Source organism: Cynoglossus semilaevis, chromosome 13 (assembly GCF_000523025.1).
Source record: "Cynoglossus semilaevis isolate Cse_v1.0 chromosome 13, Cse_v1.0, whole genome shotgun sequence".
Classification (NCBI taxonomy): domain Eukaryota; kingdom Metazoa; phylum Chordata; class Actinopteri; order Pleuronectiformes; family Cynoglossidae; genus Cynoglossus; species Cynoglossus semilaevis.
This window is the reverse complement of record NC_024319.1, coordinates 10,255,950-10,282,763: the sequence shown is the minus strand read 5'-3', so window position 1 is coordinate 10,282,763 and position 26,814 is coordinate 10,255,950. Positions and strand designations below refer to the sequence as shown.

The 26,814-nt window shown below is 41.3% G+C and overlaps 3 protein-coding genes across 5 annotated transcripts in view; all 3 read left to right on the top strand.

The window, feature by feature from the left end:
- Positions 1–5,250, top strand: part of LOC107989418 (zinc finger protein 62 homolog) — an 8,485-nt gene extending 3,235 nt beyond the window's left edge. The window contains exon 2 of the mRNA XM_017037888.2: positions 564–5,250. Coding sequence (XP_016893377.2) covers positions 564–4,039 — 3,476 coding nt within the window. The 3' untranslated portion in view covers positions 4,040–5,250. The remainder of the gene's footprint in view (positions 1–563) is intronic.
- A 540-nt stretch (positions 5,251–5,790) lies between these two features.
- On the top strand, positions 5,791–15,508 carry LOC103388536 (zinc finger protein 184). 2 transcript variants are annotated; one of them, XM_008323577.3, is made up of 3 exons: positions 5,791–6,180; positions 7,370–8,986; positions 12,951–15,508. In XM_008323577.3, exons 1-3 carry the CDS (start codon positions 6,057–6,059, stop codon positions 14,159–14,161), a joined length of 2,952 nt encoding a protein of 983 aa, XP_008321799.1. In that variant the 5' UTR covers positions 5,791–6,056; the 3' UTR covers positions 14,162–15,508. The 2 variants fall into 2 exon arrangements, with proteins under 2 accessions (XP_008321799.1, XP_024917653.1); XM_025061885.1 differs by lacking the exon at positions 12,951–15,508 and having other exon boundaries at positions 7,370–12,345.
- Positions 14,950–25,432, top strand: znf576.1 (zinc finger protein 576, tandem duplicate 1). Of its 2 annotated transcripts, none has more exons than XM_008323581.3 (10): positions 14,950–15,022; positions 15,559–16,091; positions 16,738–17,244; positions 17,619–21,085; positions 21,168–21,363; positions 22,008–22,202; positions 22,289–22,366; positions 22,456–22,633; positions 23,175–23,370; positions 23,478–25,432. In XM_008323581.3, exons 2-10 carry the CDS (start codon positions 15,602–15,604, stop codon positions 24,726–24,728), a joined length of 6,558 nt encoding a protein of 2,185 aa, XP_008321803.1. In that variant the 5' UTR covers positions 14,950–15,022; positions 15,559–15,601; the 3' UTR covers positions 24,729–25,432. The 2 variants fall into 2 exon arrangements, with proteins under 2 accessions (XP_008321803.1, XP_008321801.1); XM_008323579.3 differs by having other exon boundaries at positions 14,992–15,130.
- The last annotated feature ends 1,382 nt before the right edge of the window (positions 25,433–26,814 follow it).

Below are 26,814 nucleotides of genomic sequence, written 5' to 3'. Positions count from 1 at the left end.
GAGTCAGATCCATATTGAAATCTCGTGAAATTGGTCTAAATCTTTAACACACTGACTGTTTGAAAAAGGTAATTTTCCTCTTATTACTGAACAAAGTCCTGTTTCGACACCTGATTTTGTAATATGTTATCTATATGAAAAACAAAGTTATAGACAGAAAGCCTCAATTCTGAGACACTTTGTTTAAAACAGATCAATATGTTTTCATTTACATTAAAACAGCCATATATAAACAAGAAAATGAAAACTAAAATGAAACTGACTGACATTTGCTGCTGGTGTGCTCACTGTGGCTTGGGTTGAGCTCACACCTACACACCGCACTTCAGCCCGTTTCCCCATGAGCTGTTTCACCAGTATAACTATGGCATCCAGTTCATTGAGTATTTATTGTATTGTATATAAATGAAAATACTAGTTCTACCAAAGAATTGTGTGTTATTATTTAAGGGGACATAATTCAATTAGAAAACATCTTAAGAGTGTCATAGAGTTGTTGTTATCTAGTGATTGATTAATGTCACCTGATGACTAATTTTATTCTTTTTTTTTTACTCTTGCAGATGTCGGCAACATTAAAGAGAATTTAAATAAAGTGCAGCATGAGGACGACATACCAGATGTGAAGGAGGAAGAGGAAGCAGAGTTGTACGAAGACGATAGCTCCTCAATAGTCACAGATAAGGACCATTCTGATGAGCATGTAGCAGAAGCTGAGAACCCGGAGGACTGGGCTGTAGAGGACGAGGAGGACGAGGAGGACATTGATTTAACTGATGAACAAAAAAATGTCCTCTTCATTTGCCAGGTCTGCGGGAAGAGTTTCACGCGCCGTGAGATGTTCGACCTTCATTGCCACTTACATCCACAAAAGGATGACCTCACGCCACTCACCTGTGAAGAATGCGGCCTTACCTTTCAGCACCGGAGTGGCCTCGTTAAACACAAAAACGAACATAAGCAGAAGGAGGAGGTGCTCCTTGTTCCAAAGAAGGAGATGCAAACGAAAGATGAGAGCAACTTTGAATGTGCCGAATGTGGGCGTTTGTTCCTTACGGTGTTCAAACTGAGGGAACATAACTGCACCAATGCAGCTGAAAAGCCTTACCACTGCCCCCTGTGTCGTCAGGACTTCCAATTTAAAGTGTCTGTCACTAAGCACATGATGACCCATTCCCAAGACAAGATGTTTACATGCCAGGAGTGCAATCAAATATTTCCAAACATCGCAACCCTGCGCTGTCACCAGCGAAGTCACGGCGCCCTCAAGCCCTACGAATGCCCGGAGTGCGGCATGGTTTTCAAACATCACTCCGTCATGGAGGACCACCGCCGCAGACACACAGACAACACACGTTCTTTCCTCTGCAACATCTGCGGTAAATCCTTCAAATACAGCAGCCTGTTCCAGCAGCATCAGTTTCTTCACACAGGTCAGAAGCCCTTCCAGTGTCCACAGTGTGGTAAAAGGTTTGCTTTCGCCCAGAACATGAAGGCACACTGTCGTCAGCACCGGCACAAGAAAACCAACTCTTCCAATGAGGAGCAGCCCGTCAAACAGTCTTCTCCACCTGTAGAGGACACAGTCAAAGAGGTAGAAAAAGAAAATTCCCACCAGAGGGAGGACCAGAAACACAGGTTCAGATGTCCATTTTGTTCCCAGAGCTACTCCGTACCATCTGACCTAAAAACTCACATGCTCATTCATGAGAATGAGTATGAAACACTGGACAGATTATCCAAAACAAAGGAAGAAAAGAACTGGACAAAGGGACACACTTGTTCACACTGCCCTTCCGTTTTTCGTGATGAATCTAGTTTAAGAATACATATTTTAAGTGTACACAAGACTCAAGCACAATGTTTTGAAAAATTGGCCTCGTCACCCAAAAAACAACAAAATTTGCCCAGTAGTGATTTTGTTCAAGGGAAGGGTGTGAGGGATGTTTTCGGTGTTAGTCATAACAAGTCGTATCGGTGTTCCGAGTGTGGAAAGACTTTCCGCCATCGCTCGGTGTTAGACCTGCATATGCGCATACATTCCAAGGACAAGCCTTATCAGTGTAAAGAGTGTGGCAAGTCATTTAGATTCAACAGCTATTTGCAGCAACACGTCATCATTCATACAGGCCAGAAGCCCTACAAATGTTCTGACTGTGGCAAAGAGTTTGCCTTTCTGCAGAACATGAGAACCCATCAGAGGCTTCATCAGGAGAAACCTTTCCGTTGCACCTGCTGCCGCAAAGGCTACAGCGACGAGACCCAACTGCAGCAGCATATGCTTTCACACAACGGTGACAAACCTCACAAGTGTACCCTTTGTGACAAGAGCTTCGGGTTGGCCTACTTGCTCCGAGATCACATGAACACGCACACGGGTGAGAGACCTCATCGCTGCGAGGAATGTAACAAAACGTTTTCCTGGTTTAGTAGCTTGTTGGTGCACCAGAAAATCCATGCTCGTAAGCGCCAAACTTACAGTCATTATGATTCTTTGGGCTCTAGATTGAGAGGCAGAGGGGGAAGCAGTGTGAAGAAAGGAGACAGATCAGACTGGGACCGGTCCAGACCATTAGTAAACTCTGGGGTGGATAACTCTCAGTCACATCCATGTTTAGTTTCTTCATTAAAAGACCAGGAGATGCATAGGAATACTGTAAATCAGCGATCGTCTACTCGCTCGCCACACGTGGATTTGCAAAGCAGGCAGCAGAAGGACCGAGGCATGTCTGAGGTTAATCCTCAGCCGGTGCAGTGGAAGGTTGATAGGGGAGAACTAAGGCCTGTTTCAACTACGAAGGAGCAGCAACATGCAGCTCCACAGGTAGACACCATATCACAGGTCGGTCAACAGCAGCACCTCCAGAGAGGTCCAGCCTGGGCCGATAGCTCCAAGTCTTCCCATGCCACAGAGAGTGCTGAGTCAACTGTCGGCACTCTCCAGACGCCCACTACAAAAACATCCAGTCTGTTAGCAGTGAATGACCCAGAGCAGCAGAGGCATCTGCAGCCCAAGTTGATAAACTGGACCAACGCACCTCCACCTACAATGCTGCCCGTCTCAAGCTCTCTGCAACATGATTTTTCAGTTCCCTCCTACACGGATGGGGCAGCTCTGTGGAGCGTTAGACCCTCTCCAGTACCAAATCAACAAAAGTCTCCAAACAAGCTGGGTCAAGAGCATCAAGTGGCAAGATTGACAGGTGCCCCAGTGTCAACACTAAAAGAACCAACCACACCTAAAAATGAGGAGAGTATGATGTGGGACACTAGTTCTGTTAATCAGCCAGAGAAGCTGGTCTTGGGCTTGGCAGGTGCATCAACTTCAGCTCAAATAGACCAAAGCAGTGCTATACCAAGTTCAGCTCCTCTCACTCTCGGGGCTGGCAGCTCTGTATGGGACATAAAAACACCACAAGGAATTCCAAAGACTAACATTTCCCCAGAAGGTGTAGTTAATCATGATGTCCAGGTGCATCAGAAACAAGCCTCACCGTCACCCGGTTGGGTTAACTTATCCGCTCAGACATCCACACCAAAGGTTTCCATCTCCACTCCATACGAGCCTCACTGTTTTGGCCAGGGGTTAGGAACTTCAGTATGGGGCTTCCAAAGTAACCCTGTAGGTCAGACGGTGCTCACAGGACAACTCAAAGCAGGGAATGGAGCAGAGTTACAGCAACAACACTTGGTAACAGGCACTCAGCTGATCATAAATCAGCCTTCTCCCTTTTTACCTCCACTTACCCCAATCCCTCCTCTTGCACTGCCCGGACCACACCCTCTTCATTCTGTCACAGTAGGTACACTTCCCAGACCCCCACACACAAATATTTTTTTCACGCCACAGGCGGTCATGGGCGAGAGACCACATGTACCACAGTCGCTGCTTGCCCCACAGACTGAACCCCACAAACTCGGACCTCGTTTGCCTTTTACCCCAGAACGACTTCTGCAGTGCATGATATGTGGTTGCTCATTCCCTCGGGAACTGGATCTACAAATGCATTACTTGCAACATGCACAAGGAGAGATTTGAAATACTCTCATAAACATGACTTTATCAATTAAGTGATGACATGTAATTCCTTTTGTGTTTTGATTTGAACTTCATTTATTTGACCCCAGTTTGAGTGGTTGAATGAATGGGCATGACAACTTTAGCCAGCACAGTCAAACAATCTCTGAATTTAATTTATCCATTAAATTTAACATGCAGAAGAGTGGTTTTCTATAAGTGTACACAAAACATGACACTAAATCTGAGTATATGCATTTTTCCCAAGGGTAAAAAATGAATGGGGTTTCAGTGGACATTTCATATATTGCCAATGACCTTTAGATTTAGACAATATTTACTGTACTTTTATACTTCTTAGCCTATGTCCTGAACTGTGTTTCTTCATGTACAGTATATGTACTGTGTGCCTTTATTGAGTACAGTCTGCATGTCTGCTGTCTTGGTTTTTAGGCCTAGTTTTTGCTCAAACGTAGGCTTAACTCTGTGACCTCACTTCAGAAACAAAGAGCTCTTTTAATGCTGTAAAAAAGTTTAAGGGCAGAACTGTTTTACATGTGTCAGACAATATATTGAAAGCATACCGTGCACAGTATAATACTGCTGGGAAGCATGTGTAGTCACTGGAAGGGTCAACACAATGTGTAATTAAAGCTCTACTTACAATAGCATAATGTTACAGGTATACCGTATGTGGGGTTAGTCTGATGATGCATTTCTACATCATTTGTTTCCTGAAACTTGTCAAATAATACATTTATACGTAATAAAATTTGGATTCATGACAGACATAAACGTAATCTGTAATTCATTGTGCCGGAATAAATCCGTAGACAAACATGGTGTTAACTCCATTGGACTTTGCACAAAAATGTTTCTTTCTTCATCTAACTATATTGATATTATTTTAACATTCACTTGTGAAAACAATGTATTATTTGTGAATACCAATTGATTTGGTTACATAAACATAGATTTAGATCAGTACATGATCCAATCACCTTTCTTATATATATAAAAATGCTTTGGTTCCATTTCAAGTGATGGAAACTCTTCATTTGTACTGTAAGATAAACACAAGGTCCATTTTGTTTTGGTTTTTTGTGTGTTCAAAGTCCAGAGTCTTAAACTATAATGTGTGCCCTTCTACCTCTAGCCACTGTTTTAGCATGGATAGAATTAGAAACCTCCCCATTTTACATGTTGAATTCAATAAATCTTGCCTTTGGATACAACTGAGTGTTGTGCTGTACTTGTTGGGAAAACACTGTTTAAAACAGTCAGAGGAGTTGTATAACTAGTCATTTTTATTGTGTATTATTTCAGAACGTATTATTCCAGTATTACTCACTAAAAGTATTTGTAAAGCCACTACGCGTCTAACATTAACCAGGTGTGGCGTATTTAATATGGCCACTTTTCTTTCTTTTTTTCGTAAAATAATTCTGAAAAATAAAACAGCATTGAAAAAAAAGAAACATATGACAACACAACCATTGTTATATATGGTTTTATATATATATAATCATATGTGGAAAAAGAAACAACTGTCCCATGAACATAACAAATGAATAAAACGAACGTGTTGCAGCGCTAGTTGAAAATTATTTAATATAAACTTTAAATAACGTTTCAACCCCAAATCAGTTAAGAAAATAAAACACATTAATGCTCAAAGCAAATATATGATATATGATATAATATAGATATTTAAATATATATATTTAACGATTACTAACGTATGGAAGTGGGAGGCTTTTATAATCGTTGTTCTTCCTGCTTTTTGTAAAACACGCGAAGAAGAAAATACTTCCGGTTAGAGCCACACGGTGCAGGTGTTAATATTTCACAGCAAATTGCGCCGTTCATCAATATTCGCCTTAGTAAAACTGGAATAATTAGTTGCTTATGGCAAGTGTGTGTCATATAAACATTTGTAACACAGCTTGTCTTTGAAAGAGGAAACCTGTAGTGGCGCTGTAACGTGATTAGCATAATAAGCTCCCGGGAGCTAGCAAAACCAAACCGCTGTACCAAAATGGACGTAACGGCAACGGTTTCTGCAACCACAGAAGACGGAGCTGGAAACACTTACCCTAATGGACACAACACTTCGCAAAACGACGCTGATATTTCAGCCACTGAAGACTCACTGGATGCCAGTACGTATTATATGTTCAACGGTGTTAGCATCGGAATGCTACCCAAACCTACCCTGCAGACCTTTGAATCATGATTTTTCACATTACATTACATTTAGCAGACGCTTTTATCCAAAGCCTTGACTTGCAGTTTCAGGAACAATCAAGCTACAGTAAACATAGCAGGTCATAGAGTAAGAAGAAGGTGCATGTTAGATGTAAGTGGGTTTGTTAGGATGGGAGATGTTCTTTGAAGAAAAACGTTTTCAAGTGCTTCTTGAAAAAAAGAGAGGGAGGATCTATTATGTTATATATACATATTTCACGGGAAAACGTAGGGACTCAACTCTTTGCATGATTTATTTCCATTACAACGTGTACAGTAAATCACTGCAATTTCTTCAACTTGTTTTAAGTGTAAAGAATTAAAAAACAAAAACATTCACTTAAAGCATTTTTGCACTGTATTTTAATTGCTTTTAATCATGCAGGGAACAACGTGGTTACTGCAGTGCGAACCATGTGACTAGGCCAAGTCAAGGACTTAGGATTCTGATAAATGCATTTTTTTTAATGCTTTGAACTATCTATATAATGTTAACATTTGGACAGAGCTGAGCAACAGCACAGAAATCTATGTACGATTATTGAACAATACCTTTCATGAAAAATTGCTTTGCAGTATTCTGTTTTTTAATTTAATATAAATATAAACACATGCAAAAGCAGTGTTATTACTTTAGTTAATCCAATAATTAATAGTATATAGTAATTTACTGAATAACAGGTCATAGGAATTGAAAGTCATATGCAATTGATAGATTTCTGTTTTGAAAAGTGAAATGTGTAAACGTTGACACCTGAGTCGTCAGATGGATATAACGAACATTACCATGCAAAGCATCTACACAGCACCCAGTCACTTTACAGTTTACTCTTGTTCTAGCATCACTGTTAACCATTGTTTGTAGAATTGCTTTTATTGGGAAACTGTTTAAAACTCAATATATCTTCTGTGTCTGATATCTTCTGGAATTATTTATTTACATTTATAATTATCCAAATTTTTGTAAGACAATGGCTGTTTGTGATATAAAGTTAAAATGACAAACAAACTGCAATTCAATCTATATTGTTTATACATGTGTGCAGTGACATTTGTTGGTTTCTGTGCAGCTTTAACATCAGTTTTTTCCACCTCTATTTCTAGGGGTTGGAGACCTCTGCTGTCAGAAGTGTGGAGAAACCTTTCAAGAGGAGGCCACTTACTTGGAGCACTGTCATCAGCATCATACTGAAAAACATTTAAATGACCATTTGGATAGCTTACCTGTTGCAGAAAAGGACAATTATGCAGCTAACATTTGTTCTGTGTGTTCACTCTCATTTGCTGAGCTGAGTGAGCTCCACTTGCACATGGAGAAGAGCCATGGTCAAGCCTCTCAAAAGGAGTCTGAGACTAAACAGAAGTCTTATGAATGCCCAGACTGTGGAAAATGTTATGTTAGTGTCGGCTACTTGATCAACCATCAGCGCTCTCACACACCTGCTGCCAAATCACTTTTTAACAACCTTAAAGATTTAAAAAAGAAATCATTTAACTGTGAATTCTGTGGGCGGACCTACTCTCGTGCTTCAGCTCTTGATGCACACCGCCGTTATCATAAGGAAAAGTTAGTTAAGTCAAAAAATAGAAATTCAGGAGATGTGGGGTTTACTGATGAGTCAGTAGTTGATGACAAGCCTAAAGAAATCCAGAAAAACACTGCTCCTGGAAAACATTTTAATTGTGAATGTGGAAAATCCTTTACTGCTTTGATAGGCCTTAAAACTCATAGAAGATTTTGTACAGTTTGTGAGTGGTCTCCAGAAGGACGTAAAGAGAAAATGAAGAAAACGTATCACTGCAATGACTGTCAGAAGGAGTTTGGCAGCTTTCTTGCCCTTCTAAACCATCAACGATGGCATGCTAAACAGTCTGGTGCTGAAAATAAATTTAAATGTGAGGAATGTGGAAAAACATTTGTTTCATCAACATTCTATAACAAGCATAAGCGTTTGTTCCACAGTGGTGACACTGCAGCAAAATCTTTCACGAATCAGGTGACGCAGCTACAGAAGAAGTCATTTGAATGTCAGGAATGTGGGCTGAAGTTTTCTAGGGCTTCGGCTCTTAATTCCCATCAGCTTCACCACAGAAATGTTTTTGGAGAAAGTGAGATTAATGAGATTAAGAATGTGGAGCAATATGTGGAATCGAGATTGCCAGTGGATTCACACCTTAAAGAAGATCATCCAGCGGTGTACGACACTGAAGAAGAAGATGGACTGTGTTATGGTCCTGGAGACTTCAATGTTCAAGTGATCAGTGCAAGTGAATCAGACAGTGAGTCTGTTCATGAGCCAAATCCTGATCTTGAGCTTCTGTGTGAATCAGATCAAGAAATGAGAGACAGTGGCACAGAAACTTCTCGGGTTTCAAAATCAGCAATTGACTTGAACATTGTGCAGGTTGACTTTGAACAGGCTGAAGAGCCCATTGAGCCCCAAGCCAGCCAAATTGAAGGTGAAGCCACACAGATGAGATTCAATTGTCCAGAGTGCTACCGCTGGTTTACCTCGGCTGGATCACTCAGTATTCACAGAATGTGGCATCGCATTCGTAGGAAAAGGCAACAAAATCAACCTCAGTCCACAGCAGATGTGACATCTGACACAGGCTCCACAGTAGCCCCACAGTGCAGCGACACACAGCACGGGATACAGGATCCAAGTGAGGATGTAATGAACCAGGCAGAGGAGTTAGAGAAGAAAGACTTGACTTGTGGTGAGTGTGGTCAAAACTTCTCAAATTTGTCTACTTTAGTCTCTCATCAATTACATCATCCTAAAAGAAAACGATTTCAGTGCCCAGATTGTTTGATGTCATTTTTGCATGCAGCTGGTTTGTTTAACCACATGAAAAATTGCCCCTCTGCCCATACGGGGGAGACTATTTCAGTTACTCAGAGAGAATACAATCCAAAAAAGACCCTTCTGGGCCCAAAAAGTTTTTATTGTAAACAGTGTGGCAAAGGGTTTTGGTCTTTAGGGGCTTATTCCCATCACTTGCAGAATCAGAAAGAATGTGCAGAATTGAGGCAAAGAAAAGGTGATAAAGAATCTTTGCACTCTGTTCACAGACACTCTCGCTCCACCGTTAAAGTTGCATGTCCAGTATGTGGTAGGAAGTTTCGTCACAAGGGCATAATGAAGTTGCATATGAGGAAACATGAAAATGGGAACCATAAATGTGACCTTTGCCCAAGATCGTTCCGTCTGTTTTCCAGCCTGCTTAGACACCAGGTTGTGCATAATGACCAGTTACTTCCACCGCCCATTAAGTCTTTTCAGCATCAGGTGGAACAGTTGAAGAAAAACTCGTACAGCTGTCCCGACTGTGGAAAGCTGTTTTCGCGGGCCAAAGCGCTTCAGTTTCATATGAAAAGTCACGGGTACGAAACGGGGCTGTATCTTTCATCGCCCAGATCGTCTGTAATGCTGGTGGATCACCAGTGTGCAACATGCCTTGCACATTTCAATAGCAAAACCTCGTTACAGGCTCATCAGAAACAATGTATTAGAAGAGAGAACCGGGCACTCGATGATCAGAAAGACCACTTATTGAATAATGACACACTAACAATTCACGATGACAATTTGGCTGTTAGTTCACAGGGAGGCTCTAAGCACTGGAGTGTAAATACTGAAGTCAAGCAAGAAATTGACAGCAAGTCAATAGACGTAAAGGGAGAAAGTCCCACCTCAGATATGAAATACAAATGTAACATGTGTGACAAAAGCTTTTCTATTGTTGGAGCTTTAAATCTCCATCAAAGAATTCATTCGGGGCGCTACGCAACTGTACCTAAGGCAAAAGTGGCGTTGTCGGTGATGCTTAAGAAGCCTAAACCGGAAGAGTTAGGTAAGAGGAAGTTTTACTGTACCGACTGTGGAAGGCACTTCCTGTCCAATGCAGCCCTTGGCTCTCACAAACGACTGCACAAAGGGAAAAAGAATTCCCAGTCCCGGCCCAAAGCTGATGATTTAAAGTCTGCTAGCTACAATAAAGAGGTCGGGTCTTTTCACTGCAACACCTGTGGCAAGCATTTTTTTAACCAGCGCGTTTTTCAGCGACACCAGATGTTAAATCCTCGATGTCGAGACGATGCCAAGACAGATTCTGACAAAAATACACAGAGTGATGTGGCATTGCAGAACGTTAAGCTGGCATGCTCACAATGTAATGAGACATTTGTGCAAAAATCACTTTTAGCCGCACATTGTCGAAATGAGCATGGTATAATGTTAGAGGCTGTTTATGAAAAAGATCGGCCTGTTCTCGACCCCAGCCCAGAACAAGGTGAAGTCTCTCTTAAAAGGACAGAGTCCAGTTCATTGGCTGAGAAGAGAACAATTTACCAATGTCATTGCTGTTCTATGAGCTTTGCTAAAGAAAAGAGTCTGGGTGTCCATCTGTGGCAGGTCCACTTGGATAAATCAAATAGCCCGTTGATAGTTTCTTTGGGTTCACAAGAGGAACCCATTTCTGAAAGCTGTGAAGTCCAGAAAACAGAAGAGCCGTCAGCTCTAGATTACTCCACAAAGAAACATAGCTGCGACGAGAACGGGGACAAGTCTGTGGAACTTGCTGAGTTAAAATGTCTTGACTGCGAGACAAACTGCATTTCTGCACAATCACTACGTGACCATAAGGAATTGTGCACAAAGCTTAAGCAAAGCTTAAAGCAGGAGGACCAGTCTTCTGAAGTAGAGGTTTCTCCATTGTCTAACCATCTGCTGGAAGCTTCAGTCAAGTGTTTCTACAAGTGCAATATGTGCGGAAAAGCTTTCCAAACAGAGGAACATTTAAGCAACCATAAGACCAAGGCCAAGAGCCGTCCTTATTGCTGTGCCCTGTGTTGCCATGGCTTCTGGACCGAGAGTCAGCTCCAGCAGCACCTCACCTGGCACGATGAAGTCCGCGGTCGTCTCCCAAATGAGGTGCGATACCGGCTGAGTGCTGCTGTTGCCTCTAGTCCCCGGAAATCAAAAGTCCCTTCTCCTGACAACAAAGTCAGGTCCTGTCCGTCTTCTACTCTGAACCAGGCCACACCTAAGTCGGAAAACCATTTACAAAGTAGCCATAAGTGCCAACGCTGTGGCAAAGCCTTTCTCTCACCAACTGCTTTACAGAAGCATGAAACCCAACACTGTAACAATGACTTGTATCACTGCTCTATTTGCCCGAGGACCTTCAGTGAAATACAGGAACTCATTGATCATCACCAGGAATGTATCGGTGATTACAATTATCAGTGATGCCCAAGCGGCTGACTCCTCAGGAGATCTCACTGCTCCTACCTGCCTTGAATATGGAACTATAAAAACCCACTGCACCAGCACTGTCTGAGTTAAAGTGAAGACACTGTAGATTGTAGTTTGTTTTTTTTTCTTTAAGCAAGAAAATCCCATTAGACTTTAGGAAGAGTAGACAACTGCTTTCCCCATGTGCTCTAGTCTCATGAAATACTTGATGCAGGGAAAGAAGCAGTTCCTTTGAACAGTGTTTCTGTTGTGTCCGACTTACTTTTACACTGGAATAATGCTGCGTATATACAAATGTGTAATACTTAAATGATGTCTGTGTTAATGAAAAGTAGAGATGCTGTTGCATGTGTGTGACATTCCACTTGCAGTTAAGAAAACCTGGAAAGTTTGATGAGGGTTTTGCAACATTCTCCTCCTGCAAGATTTGCGTACGTGACTGTTGTCCCTTAAAAATAACAGCAATCAGTGACATTAGAGATGTTCTAACGTAGAACCGTTAAAACGCCATTTACTGCTATGAAACAGTTTTACTGTCAAACAAGTGTACATTGTGTACAATACCTTTAGCATTAATTATCCTTTCTTGTGAACCTGACTTTTTGTGCTGCATTTGAATGTTGTAAAAATACTGCTAGGCATTAATAGTGTCAATGTTGTGTGTGATAACTGTTTACAGATTATGTGTATTGTAAATTTCTATGTTAATTTATGAGGACTAAGGTGAAAGCATTCACATCGATTCTTTGAAGTGTGATTTCTGAACTACAGGCGGTCTTAGAGTGGAAGACAAATAAATTGATAAATATATGTAAACTACTGGATTGTGTGATTAATTCAGCTTCAGTTATTGTACATATTGTTTTCTTGATGAATATTTCAGTTCCCTGTTGGCACTAGATTTTATAGACCCGTTGGTTTTTGATATTAGTCTCAGTTTCCAATAGTTGGTAATGAATGAGTCTTCAGTCAGTTGAAATCCATGCATCGTACTCTTTACAAAGTCTGCAATTGATCAGCCGTTTAAGTCCGTTTTTTTATTATCATTACTAAAGTCAAAATTCTTTGAGGTGGTAGTTTAGCTGTTTGAGAGACTGTTTGCCCATTTGATCATGTTCAATTTAAAAATTTAAAGATTTGCACTGCTCCAATACTCATTTTGAGGCTTGTACAGATGCTTTGATCAACTGTGAATAAGGAGCAGAACCAAGACTCAGGCTTGTAAGTTCTCTTTTACCTTCTGCAATTTAACAATGGTGACATCACCAGTCTTCATTGGGCATTTTTGTACCAAAAGTCAAATGTTGGCTGGAAAGTCAACGAACAACAAAATTAATGGAGAATTCTAGGTTTTGTGTTTGATTTTTTTTTTAATAAGTTTGTCAATAGATTTTACAATGTGATATATTTCTTTTCTTTTGTAGGCGAGGTTGAGACTCAGCAGCAACAAGATCCTGAGGAAGATGGTGAAGTGCCATCATTTCTTCCAGGGAATGAAGATGAGGCAGGGAATGAAGATGAGGCAGTGAACGTGGATGATGTAGACATGGACACTACTGCAAATGGATTGGAAGTTTTTACACATACAAAAGACCCATACTTTTTTCACAATGATGGAGTGGAGAAGAAACGAGTGTATCTTTGCACAATCTGTGGTAAGCAGTACTTCTACCTGTCGTCACTGCAAAAGCACAAAGACCTGCATGAAAGGAATCTGTTGGTACCCCTTCCACCTAAAACGCTAAAATATCAGTGCAGAGAATGTGGGAAATATTTTTCCAATCTGTTAATGCTATGTGCTCACATGAAAGACCACAAAACCAGATGCCTTCCCAAATGTAATCAGTGTCACAAAATCTTTACAAGCCTAAAATCTTGGATGATCCACGTTGACACCCGTAAACAGAAACCATTCTGGTGCTTGAGCTGTACCAGAGGTTTTGCAAATGAAGACTTACTAACCAAACACATGCAGATTCATAGATGGAAGCAACACAAGTGCGACGTGTGCCATAAAAGCTTTCCCACCTTCTCTCGCCTCGGCTTTCATTACAACATTCACACAGATAAAACACTTAGGCCGTTTGAATGCACACTGTGTGGAAAAACTTTTCCCAAATCTGCAAATACCAGCAAACATGTCAAGAAGCATCTCAGCGTGTATGCAGGCTCTGAATACAATCTTCCAGAGTTAAAGAAATCCATGATAATCAGAAAGGTTGGAGTGGCACAAGATGAGACTCCTGTCATTCCTGGCACAGACAAAGGGCCAGAAAGAGAAAAGGGGAACAAAGATGTCAAAAAGTTGCCAGAAGGAGCAGAAATGGAAAAGTCCTGCGACGATGCTGACTCAGGAGATCATGAAAAGCATGAAGACTGCGGGGAGCCGGTACATTACATCTCCTCATATGGACAAATTGATGAGTCTGAATTGGAAAATGTGCAACCACAAGATGGACAAGAGTTAAATAAGAGAGTCACTAAGGAAATTAGAGTTCACGGAGAGCATAAATATTGGGAATGGGAATGTGTGGTATGTGACAAGGGCTTTGATGCTGTGGAAAAGCTACATTCACATTATATAAAACATGCAACTGGAGAACTTCCTTTTCCTCAAAGTGATACAGAGGGATGAAACAGCAGCATTGTCATGCTGGTGCCTTCAGTGACTGACATTGAGTGCTATCACTGATTTCTGACTGTTTTAGAGGCTAATTTGTTAAAGTACTAACTGAGAGCTATTGTAGCAAGTGTATTTTTTTTTTGTACAACTAAATAAAATACTAACTTCCCAACCTTGATACGATGCTTTGACTTACTGGACACGTGTATAGTTTAGTAGCTTTGCTGATCATTGTCATCACCAGAGCTTGGTTGTGTAAATTGTACAACAAAGAATTTTCTTTTCAGAGCCGTCGATATCAACTCCAAGCAAACCATTTTCCAGCGAGCAAGGACACCAGAGCTAACATGTCAGCTATGACAGTCGTGGAACAGGTAACAGTAGCTAATCTACAAAAGACCGGGTAATGGAGTTTATAGCCAAAAAATGTTTTTAATTGAATTGAATAAAATAGCAGTAGTTACCCCGTCAGTTCACACTAATCAAGGGTAGAACATAAAACACCATCTTAGTAGAAAACAGTAGATTAGTCCGGGTGCAATAGCTCCATCTCGTGGTCTTTTGGGCTTACTCAGGAATAAAAAAGGGTAAGGTTGTGAGTTGGCTAGAAGTAAACCAAATGGTGCAAAAATGTAGCACGAACACTTCCCAGAAAAAAAATTACCTAATATAGCTTAAGAAATTGGTGAATTTAAACTATTCAATTTAAAAGCTATCTATATATCTATCGACCTTAATCTGGGTGAAAAAAACGCAAACTCCCATGATCCTCTGCACTTCTGTTGTTGTCCGTGACGTCACGACAGCTATAGCTCGGGTGTGCAGTCTTTGTGCAAAAGAGATGCTGATGTTTGGACCGACAGACAAGCGCAGGTATCCATCCGATCTACACCATCAGGCTTTACCACAAGGATGCGGAAGTGTGTGTGAAAACTTTGGACACAAAATGCGCATGAGTTTTAGTAGCTTACACCGCAGCAGGTCAGAAAAGCGAACGTTTTACGTCTACATTTTAACCGCCCATTAGTGATTGGAGGCTTAATACGTTACTAATGTTAATATACATGTGGTTTGCTAACCAGATTTTGGTCAGTCTGGAAGGTACACGTCCATACGAACTGGTGGAAGGTTTATTTAGGCTTTTCATTTGTCCACGGCACTATCTTCAGTGCCCTGCCCTGCCTTTCCTCCTGTGTTCCTTTGTACTACAAACGTTCTAAAGCCCATTTATTCGCCGGTTTCCCAGGCGGTCGCATGTTGATAAAAACGGTTCGTTTGTGTATAAACGGCATTACTCCAGTTAAAATGTTCGTTTACGTGTTTCGGGATCAATGAAATAATAGCGGTTTTTTATTTAGACACCCGAACAATCACTATTAACAGCCCTAGTTGGCGATGTGCTTTCATAGAATCATGAACCAGTGCATATAAGAGGCCAGCTGGTGGGCAGCCATGGAGGGAACTACCCCAGCACACAGTGAACCAAGCCCCGTGACCACGGCACCAACAGAGCTAACACAAGACATGGTAACTGATGCTCAGCCAGGATCCGATGAAACGCATGTCCAGACAGTGAAGGTCGCTGTCGTTGACACAGAAAAAAGAACCTCTTTACCACAAGAACACCAGGCTGAGCTGCAAACAGCAGAAACATCTGCAGCTGGGACGGCCACTGCAGCAGTGGAGAATGGGACTGCTGTTCAGTCACCTTCTGGAGAAAGAGACCATCAAGAGATGGAGGTGATGGAGTCAACTCCAAATCCTGTGGCCACCACTGAGTGTGAGCCACAAACAACTCGTCCGTGTGTGGATGAGGCAAAAGCAATGGCAAAAACGAAGGAGAAAGGCCAAAGTGGTGCCAGGAAATACGTCCCATCCAAGAAAGCCATGACTGATCCTCTGAAAATGGACACGTCCAGTTCACTGGAAATGCATTTTACATGTGAGTCTTTTTCACTTTGTACTTAAATTAGTCATAAATACTTGGTATCCAAAAAAATTCTCAAATGTTTCAGAGATCAGAAATCAAACAATTTCTTTTCTTTTGTTTAAATCTGCTTAATTAAATGGTAGTGGTGCATTAATCATGATTTTTTTCCCATATGTTACTGGAACAAATAAGTGTAGGTTGAGTATTTTTGTCTGACTAATCCGAATCATGGCATTGTCAGTGTGGATACATATTGCTGCAGCTAGCTTAGTTATAAAGTACTTACGGTCATACACGAGCTGGGTTTCACAACATCTGGTCTTTCTGGTCAGACTGGACATCAACCCTATCATCTACTACTCTACCGTTCTTGTACTGCTACTGCAATATTCCTACATGATTGAATAGAAAATAATACTAATAATATATAATATAAAAATAACTTTAAATTATTACTTTAGACCACAAGTGGATGCATAATTCAGTGTCTCAGCACCAGGTGCTGTTACACCATTAACAGGGCAACAAGTGTTACAATTACATTTCATAATTCTGACTGTTATACTGTCGCCCTGGAAACGGATCACTGTTTCAGGTCCTGTGTGACTGTCTGCCTACAAAGTCAACTTCTCATCCCTCTTTTCTTTTTTCGATCTAGCTTCTATGCTGTCTCGACAATGCGATGAGTGCCACATTATCTTCAGTGACAACAAGAGCAAAGAGCGCCACCTGAAGCTGAGCCACCCTGCAGAATACGAACAGTGCATACTGAGGAACGCCCTGTTTGCCTGTTACGTTTGTGACCGTCACTTCACGAACTCCACGGAGCTCATGGCCCATCAGAAAACCCACACGGACAAGAAGCCGTTCAAATGTCCGATTTGTGGCCTGGCCTTTAGGAAGTCAACAGAGCTAACCTTTCATAAAAAGAGCCATTTTGGCAAGGACGGATATTCCTGCACCGACTGTGGCAAACCTTGCAAAACACTGACTTTGCTCAAGTATCATCGTCGTGCTCACACTGGGGAGATGCCCTATATTTGCAAGGAATGTGGCAAGAGGTTCCCAATGCCCAAGGCTCTGCAGAAACATATTTTGTCTCACTCAACAGAGGGCGCTGAAGTGCAGGAGGGAGACGCTGCAGCTAAAACAAAGAAAAATGATGGTGAGCATCTCAAGTTCTCATTTTTGTTTTTACTTGAACTGTACTTGCCTATATACTGTGTGTTATATACTGTGTATGCATTCCTCAATCTCAGTACCTTGAACGTGTACTCGCTGCATATATACTGCTTTACTTCTCAGTTCTTTTAAACCCTATTCCTTTGAAGAAAATAGAGAACAATAGTATAAAATATTTATGTTGCGTAAACCATTTAAATCCTGACAGGGACTCTGAAACCATCACTCGTATTCCCAGAGGCTAAATTTTATTTTGTTTTTATACCATTAACACGCCGAGTTTACCTTTTGCAGTAAGATGGTGAGAGTAATGTGATTTTATGACCTATGTTTTGTTATTTTCATGCAATTCTACAGTCAGGTATTCCTGTTCCCTATGCAAGGCCAGTTTTAAAAGTCCCAGGACCCGACTTCATCATATGAAAACAAAGCACAATATGTTGCCTTCTGGAACCAGGAATCAGACATCAGCAAAGCAGCAAGTAAAACAAAGTACTCCTATCATTACTCCAATATCAGTCTGTCAACCAGGACTGCTACAGCTGGAGCCAAATGGACCTTTGCAGAAGGTTGACGCCAATGTTGACACGGAGCAGATATGCCGACTCATTGAATCGTTAGGAAATGTGCAAAAAGTGAATCAAGTGGTCATATTGGGACAGGTGCCACCTCATGCTGAGCCTCTGGAACTGCAGCAGATATCACATCTAACTGAAACAGTAAATCTGAGTCCATCACAGATAGATTTCATGAGTCTGAAACAGTCCCAGACCCTTGGACTGAACGACCTAAACAACCAGTGTGATCCAATGGAACAGACAATCATCCTGGAGCCCATTACACCAGATGGACAGCTGGAAAGCGCCACTTTTTCAGAACTCGGCGCTCACATAGCCGCAGGTGAAGACATACAGCTAACACTTGTTCACAGCGCAGAGGCCGAGAGACCAGAGGGAGACGTGCTGCACCAGATCATTCAGCATGACATTAACCAGGTTCAGTCTGAACCTGTGGATCAGTTGGTTTGTCACAACGACATAAACCTGGAGCAGACAGTCATATTAGAACTCACTCCTGCTCTGATACCAACTTCAGAGTTAGAACTATCCCACACTGGTCAACACAACGAAACTCCAACCTCCTCTTTGGTGTCAACCTCCCAAATGGCAAAATCCCCTGATCAGCCCCCACAGGGTGAGGAGGAGGAGGGCAGCATGTCGGACCCCCAGCTTATTTCAGCAGCTGAGTTAGTGGAGACTAGCATACAAACTGACATGGGAAACATTCCTCCAAGTTCTGTTGTTTCCCCTGACACAATAACCCAGTATTTAAGTACGTCAGAATCAAATTTAGAAAAAGATGAAGATTCACAGATGCAGACAGAAAAACCAGAACACATTCACAGTGTGATGGATGAAGATGCACCGCAGGAGAGCATTGAAAAGGTTGAACTAGAATTATCTGAACAGAAAAAAACTGAGAAATTACCGGAAGATAAAAAGCAGGATCCAGTTGAGGAGGAGTCGTCAGCTGCTAAAGAGAACACCTCTGCTCAGAATAACCTCTCTGCCAAGAAGAAAGTGTCGGAGAACAAGCAGAAGCTGCAGATCTCCGAGTTGCCTGTAAATGTAATGTCAGCTCAGGAGTTGGTTAAAGTGAGAAAAAGAAAACCTGCAAGAGCGTTCTTCTTCCAAGGATACATCCAGGAACAGATCAGTTCTGTTTACAGTGACGATTTTCAGCTAAACGCCAGGCCCGCCAAACGCCAAAGAAACAAAAAGTCTCGTCTTGTGGTGAAAATTGGGCCACAAGGCAAAGATAAGAGAAACAAGAAGCAGAAGAGAGCTTCACATCAGCATCAGGCACCACAAGAAGACGTCACGACAAACACAGCTGAGGAAAAAGTAGCCCCATCGAAGAAGGGGAGGAAGAGAAAGAAAGATAGACAAGTAGGACATTTGGTTTCTTCAGCTGAAGGAAAACTACCTTCAACCATACGAGGTCCAAAGGTGAAGAAAATCAAAGAGCACACAAAGAAAACTCAAATAAAAAAGCAAGAAGGAGAAGTCCGAGAGGGTGTCATGGAAGCAAGTAAACCCCAAACTGCATCACCAGTGTTTGGAAAGAAAAAACAAGCCACAACGATGAAAGACCAGTCTGACAATCCAAAAGAGAGGAAGAGAAAGAAAAACCTGGGAAAGTCAGAAAAAGTCATTTCAAAAACAACCAAACAAGGTTCACCCATAACACAAGACTGTCTGCTGTTACTCAGGGGTCACAAACAGCCACAGCTGAAAGTTTACAAGTTAGACCCTTCAAAGGCCTCGAGTCAGACACCGGAGGTCGACCCTCAAGACTCTCAGACACAACAGAGCAAAGACGACACCACACCCACGCAGGAGTCTGCAAATAATCCTGTCAAAGGGAGTGGGAAGAAGGGAGGAAGAACAAAAAAGAGCCCGAAAGTTTTGTCCTTGTTGGCGTCTTTAAATCCTTCTTGTCAACCAACTGAGGCAGCGCCCACCAAGCCCAAGACCACCAGGAAACGAAAGTCCTCCTCGAAAATAGAGACGGAAGGTGTGATAACGTCCAAACAGGCCTTGGACTGCAAGGACTGTGGGCAGAGATTTAACGAACTGTCATCCCTTCAAAAACACAAGGCAACAATTCACATGTTGGATAGTCCTGATCTCACCTACACCAACGGGAACGTCTTTGAAGGGGTCTCCAGGCTGAATGTTGCCACAGACTGGGACACTGAGCCTGAGCTGGGAGAGAAGGCTTCAGAGGACAGAGAGACAACTGTCTCTTTTCCAACTTTGATTCCCTCCCCGTCGTTACCGGTTCCTGCTCCTGCTCCTGTGGATATTGACCTTAGTGCTCAGTCTCAAGCTTCTGGAGATGTTACTTCACAATTAGCTAACAGTGCTACATCTCCAAGTGAGTTAAGAAACTCTATTCTGTCAAAGGATTTGGAGACAGCAGAACCTTCAGCATCAAGTGAAAGCAAGCAAGAGAAAGGTACCCAGAAACACCCCAGCTCAGACTCTGAAGATAAGGGTAACATGGAAGAAGATGTCAAAGAGGATTTACTTCTTGAGGTTGATTTAGTTACCGTCGGGGAGCAGAACGATAAAGAAGGTTCTGGGTCTAATCTGGAAACTTGTCCTGAGCAAAACGAGAACGAAAGTTCTGTTTCTGAGGGTGAAAACTCTGAAACACCTAAAGCAACTGGTCGGGTTGTTGAAACACCAAGAGCAAAAAGTTTGACTTCTCAGACTGTGTCCTTTTCTACTCATCAAGAAGAAATCAAGGAAGAAGAGGAGGAGATGTTGGTCCAGAGAAAAAAACGTAGAGGGAAAGGCGCCGACGCCAACAATGTCATAATTAAGAGGAGAGAAGAAGGTGGAGTCACAACTGAGACAGAGAAAGAGCAGAATGAATGTGAGGTAGTTTTTGAAAAGCATCCCATCAATCCTGATTTAGAAAAAGAGGACGAAAACCAGACCGGAATTAAAACCTGTCAGACAGAGACCAGACCTGAATCACAGGCCAACCAACCTGCTGCTCCTGTTGAACATTCACCTCTAATCCCCTCTGTTTTAGAGGGATCTGCTGAGGAACAAGTTGTGTTTGAGCTGGACTCGGTCACTACTAGTGTTGATGAAGTGATGAATGAGGGAGGTCTGCAAGGTGGAGACGAGGAGGACAGGGACACTGACCGATCTCCAGGCATCATCCTGGAGAAGTTTCTCACCCTCAGGCAGAAGGGAAGTGCTGACAAAACGCCGTGCACCATGACAGCAAAGGACAGTCCAAGACCAGTAAGATGTGACTCAACACCCAAATTAGTGCTTTAAAAACCAGTTAAGAAAAATCCCAGTTTTGACTTTATTTTGATTCCAGGGTCACGTCGGTGGGATCCCAGAGATCAAGGTTGAAGAGACCATGTCAGATTCACCACCTGTGGTACCTGTGTCTCGAGACAAACCGAACACGAGTGTGCAGCGTCAGCAACAACGTGATGTTCTGGTGAAAGAGGAGAGCAGTCTGGTCAGATGGAACATGGAGCCAGTGAATAATGGAAACACTGACACCCCTGGTGAGCCGTGGTTTCTTAAGTATTTTCTATTTACTTTTTTGACGGTCCTCCGTGTCCATCTCTCCCAATCTCATGTCACCAATTTCTGTTAGCTATGTACAAATCTGCCTTCACTACAACCATAAGTCTTCATGATTAATCATGATTAATTATGACTTTAAACATGAGTTTTCATGATTAATGAATTAATTTATCTCGAATGTACCTTGATTTACCTCGATTAATCATGATTAGTCGTGATTAATCGAGGTAAACTGTCATTTCTAAATATAATCTGTACACTTCTGGGACAGAAAGACCGATATATGTATGTGTTTCTCACCTGTTTTAATTTGTGAAATTATTAATATGGCAGAATATTATGTTCAAGTATAACTCAAATTCTACAAAACTGATGTAACAACTATGAAGACTATTATTTGTAATAATTTTACTATGTTTTTTTACTATGTGTCAAGAGTTGCCTTCATAACTTTGGTGGACCCCTGCTCCTCAACAACATTAATTAGTCTCCCGTCTCCACCATCGCTGTCCTTTATCGTTGCAGAAAGAAAATGTTCAGCTGATCAGTGATGCAAAGCCACCAGTCTGTAAAATAGAATGTCAACGTTGACTCATGAATCGCGTTTCCTTTGTGTTGTCAGTGATGCAGGATGAAGAGACGACAGACTGCTGTGTCACTAAAGAGTTCCACAGTGTCCAGTGCATCTTCTACCCCGTGAAGGAGGAAGAGAGAGAGGTTCCTATAGAGTCCACTGTGACCAGCAGGGGGACTTCCACCTCAGCTGGATCCAGTGCTGCCGATCAGCCTGAGCTTCAGAGTGCAGATGGTTCTTTGTGTGAGTGCCTGTGTAATTGTTATGGATGTCAGAGGTTAATGAAGAGGCTTCATTAATTAATGCTTTTCAATGGGGATTTACAACAGGTGAAGGGAGCCATGCTGCACAGGACAACCAGGAAATGAAGGATTTCCCAGGGGTCAGTGACTTTGCAGATGGACAAGGTGAGTGACATATTTTTGTAATTTAAAACTGTCTGTTGGCCATAACCACTAAATGACAACTACTGAACACAGTTTTTGGCCTGGTTTAGATGACGAGTGGCCGAATCCACCAGACCTCCAGGATTTTCTCCTGCGGGCTCCTGACGCAGAGGACACGGTTGGTTTGGAACTATCTGATCCTCAGCTTCACTCAGAAGAAGAGATTATGGCTTATTTCTACAAGAACAGAAACCAGGGTCCACCACAACCAGCTGCCGCACCTCAAAGGTAAAGAAGACGTTCACTTAGACGGGCATTTATTAGGGCAGTAACAGCCCATATCCAGTCATTCCATGGTCCGTCCCCTTATTGCTCCAGTACACAGTCCATACACAAGTTGTTTTCATTTCATCGAAGCACCTCAAGCTTAAAATACCATCTCAACACTATCATGTATTTGCGTGTGTGAAGGCTTAAACTTCAGCTTGACAGTCAGTTTTAGTTTTGCCTGTTTTTCTTCACATTTTTCCATTTTCATAATTCCACTATTTGGTGTGAAAAACCTCTACCTGTTATTTGTTATTTATCAGTTTGGCCGTATATAGAATTTGTTTTGTCATATTAAGTAATGTTGATTTATCTTGACTTGTTTTTTTTTTGTTTTTTTATTAATCCACAGCTACTCTGTGATTGGTGTGATTCATTTGAATTATTTCACAGTCCTAACATCATAGACTGAAATAAAACATTGAACCTTATTTAAACATCCAAATGTCGTAATATGTAATAATATGTATCTATGATGAGTCATTCAATCTTTTGTCTTTAGTGAGGTGACTTCAACAAACGAGCGCCGAGAAACGAGTAGCAAGAAGCCAATCGAATACTTCTCCACCTACTTTGGTTGGGATACATGGGTAGACGTAGCCCACTGCACAAATTCACTACCCAACGTGACGACGTCTGTCTCAGCAAAAGAGGTTGCACAGTTTGTTGGGATCCACATCGCAATGGGAACTTTAAAGGTTTGTCATGTATTATTTTGTTTTGTTCGCAAAAACAAATTTAGCCTGAATGAAATATTGAAGAACGTTTGAACTCCATGTTAACCTGGTCTTGTCCTGCTTTCCAGTTTCCCAGTCCAAAGCTGTACTGGCAGGACTTGACTAAAGTGCCCTTAATTTGTGACGCCATGTCATTGTCTCGCTTCACTGAGCTGTCGCGTGTGTTGAGACTAGCTGCTCCACCAGGAGATCCAATAAACAGGCACGTTGCAGAGGAAAGGCGTGATGCTGACCTTCAAATAAGAAGACAGAGTGTTGAACCCAGTCAGTGTTACAGAGCGAATGAATCCAGTTTATCAACACCACAGACTGATCCCTTGTGGAAGGTTCAGCCATTAGTGTCACGGTTCAAAGCAGGGTGTCAGGCTCTGAGAAGACAGGACGATTATGCTGTTGACCAATATCTTATTCCTTTGACTGGCGAGCAGCACAACAAAAAGTACTCCTTTCCGTGCACTATGTTGATTGGATTTGGTGGTTTGCTCCTACATTTGGATCTTAAAATTAATCTCTCAGATAAAGAGGAAGCTGTAGAAAAGATGGTCCCACGAGGCAGTACAGTGTTTCTTTGCAAACAAGAACTTTCTACTCCCGCGATGCTCGAACGTCTGCTCGCCGCCGGGGTTCACGGTGCGGGCAGGGTTGGGGGAGCACGAGGACAGATCGGAGATGAGTTTGTGAGCTCAGACGGGAAGCTGATGCTACGTAGATCACACTGCGGCTTCATACTTTCCACTGCTGGAATAGGACACAGGAACATGGCCTCTCTGGTGGACAGCTTTGAGAAAGCACACATGTCGGCTCAACTTAACAGAGATTTGCGACAACTTTATCCCATTCCTGTCACTGCATCGGCCGCAACCTGTTGGCCTCAAGCAGTTCTCTGGTACCTGACAGATCAAGCTTTGGTCAACTCTTGGCTCCAGTACCGACAGGATCACAAAGAACTATCTGCACACTTGACTTTCATGGACTTCAGACTGGAGGTGTCAAAATCATTGATCCTCTCAAGTGGCTCTGATACCCAGGACTCTGTTCCTCCTCACCCTCCCACAGAGAATACCCATGCCACAAATGAGGGTCCCAGTCCCAGCCTGGTAGAGGAAAGCCCTCTGCCAGACGCAGCCACGCGGTACGATGGTTCAGGACACTGGCCCGAGCAGCTCGGCGAGGGCGAGGGGGGCAGATGTCGATTTGGAGACTGTCAGAGAACATCTCGAGTTCTATGCCTTAAGTGCTGCGTCTTTCTGTGTATTTCACGCAGCCACAACTGTTTTTTAAATTTTCACAATCAAGCAAGTTCGGGAAAAGAACTGTGATTTGCTAACATTTCACCCAAATTCATTTTTTTATACATCTGTCCTGAGTCAGAAGGTAGATTTTAACAGTGACAGTTACTGTACTTCTGACGTGCTTAAGATACGTCAAAATGAAAACTGTTAAACGTGTTAAAATTTTTTAATGTTATTGCTGTTCGTTATGGGTCGAGTTAAATTTGACTTATGAGGAAAATAAATATTAAGTAACTTGTAAATAGGGTTACACTGTTGAATTGCAATTAGTTTAATTTAATTTGTAATTTACATTCTATGATGAGGAAGATTTATCTTTATGATCGTAACCTTTAACCTTCAAGAAATCAATTAAAATACGACATGTATATATTGTGTTTAAAGGTGTATTGTGTTTTTTGTGTATTTATACATTGTGTAACTGTGACTTTAAGCTTGTGAATATAAAAATATGATAAAGTACCTTCAATGGTTTAATTGAATGTAGCTACACTACATACTCCTGACAAACAGGTCGGGTTTGCCAACACATGGAAGTTGATGTATCTGTGAGCAGCATGTTAAAAAGTGAGAATTCAATTTAAATTATTTTCCAGGGTATTTGACCATGGCAGATATGATGTGATTTTGATGATGGCTTGTGGAAAAAAATGTATTTTCTGTTCTCATCTCAAGATGATTAATGAATGCAAAAAAAGACCAAATAATAATAAAGATGTCACTATAAACTACTCCACCTGCCTAGAGTCTTTGGTTTGTCACATTGTAAACATTGTTTAACTGTAAACAAAACTTTTGTACAAACAAGTACAAAAGAGGAGGTAAATATCTCAAGTTTTGCACGTTTCTCATGATGAATCCTATTGTATTAATGAAAAACGTATTTAATGATTAGGTCTATTAAATATAAAACTCTTGTTGCAGCTGTTGCCCATAAGGTAATAGTACTGCTGGACTTGTCTTCTTTGAATACAGACAAATTTCTTCTAAATGCAGTTTCAAAAGAAAATAATAAAATTGTTGATACCTTAAATTTTAGATCTACTTAAAATTAATAAATGTTGATGTGAAAGAAATTGTTGTATATAGAACTGTTTATTTTTTCAAATGCCACATATGAACAGAAAACACATTCAACACATAATGGAAGAACATATAATAAACCACTAGATGAACAAAAAGACACAAAACAGAAGAAGAACTGTCATTTTTCTTAATTATAAAAATAACACTTTTTCATTTCATCTAAAGAACTAGTTAAAAAGGACAAAAATAAAATGTTGTTTTTTTTAAATCATCAAAATTAAACAATATTGGAAACATTTGTTAGTATGAAATGTGGAGAAAAAAAATCCATGCATCCCATGCAATGGTGTACCATTCGGGTTCTGTATACCTGTGTTTGGGGAAGACAGTTATGGCCTTTGTAGTAAATACCAATGTTTATCTGAATTAAGTGTATAGTCATACGAACTATAAAAAATAATAAAGGTGTATGAATTTATATTTCCTTTTGGGTAATTGAAATAGGAAATACCACATTTGTAAACGCACATTTGAAATTTTAATAACCAAAAACCATTGACACGTGTATAAATCAGTGAAAATCACAGGCTACCTTTCAAATTTGGTCGTTTGGAGTCATGTGACAGGCTAGAGCATAGAAGCAAATCCAATAGAAACGATAGAATGTCTGCGCAATGTTTAGTTTACATATTTATATTAATCCATTTAAAGATTTATTGACAATTTGACGTCAGTAAATGTCAGTAAACATTTTTTGAAAAAGGAAATGCGTGATTTAAGACATTTGTTTTTAAACCATATTTTAGGAGTCATACACGTAAAGTCATCTATGATTTCGACGATGCTATAGACTTTGTTTGCGTCCTTCTACATTTCTACATTAATTGTACATAATACCAAGCACAAAGATTGTGTTATTTGTTTTTAAAGTTGTGAACATATTTGTCTAAAGGTGAACGACGAACATCATCCACTGTTGGATCTCCAGCGGCCATCTTAGTTGTAGCAACAGCGGACGCCAGGAAGTGTCGGATCCGATCTCTGTGTTGTACGTCTATGGGGTCAACTCTCTCAGTCAAACTACATT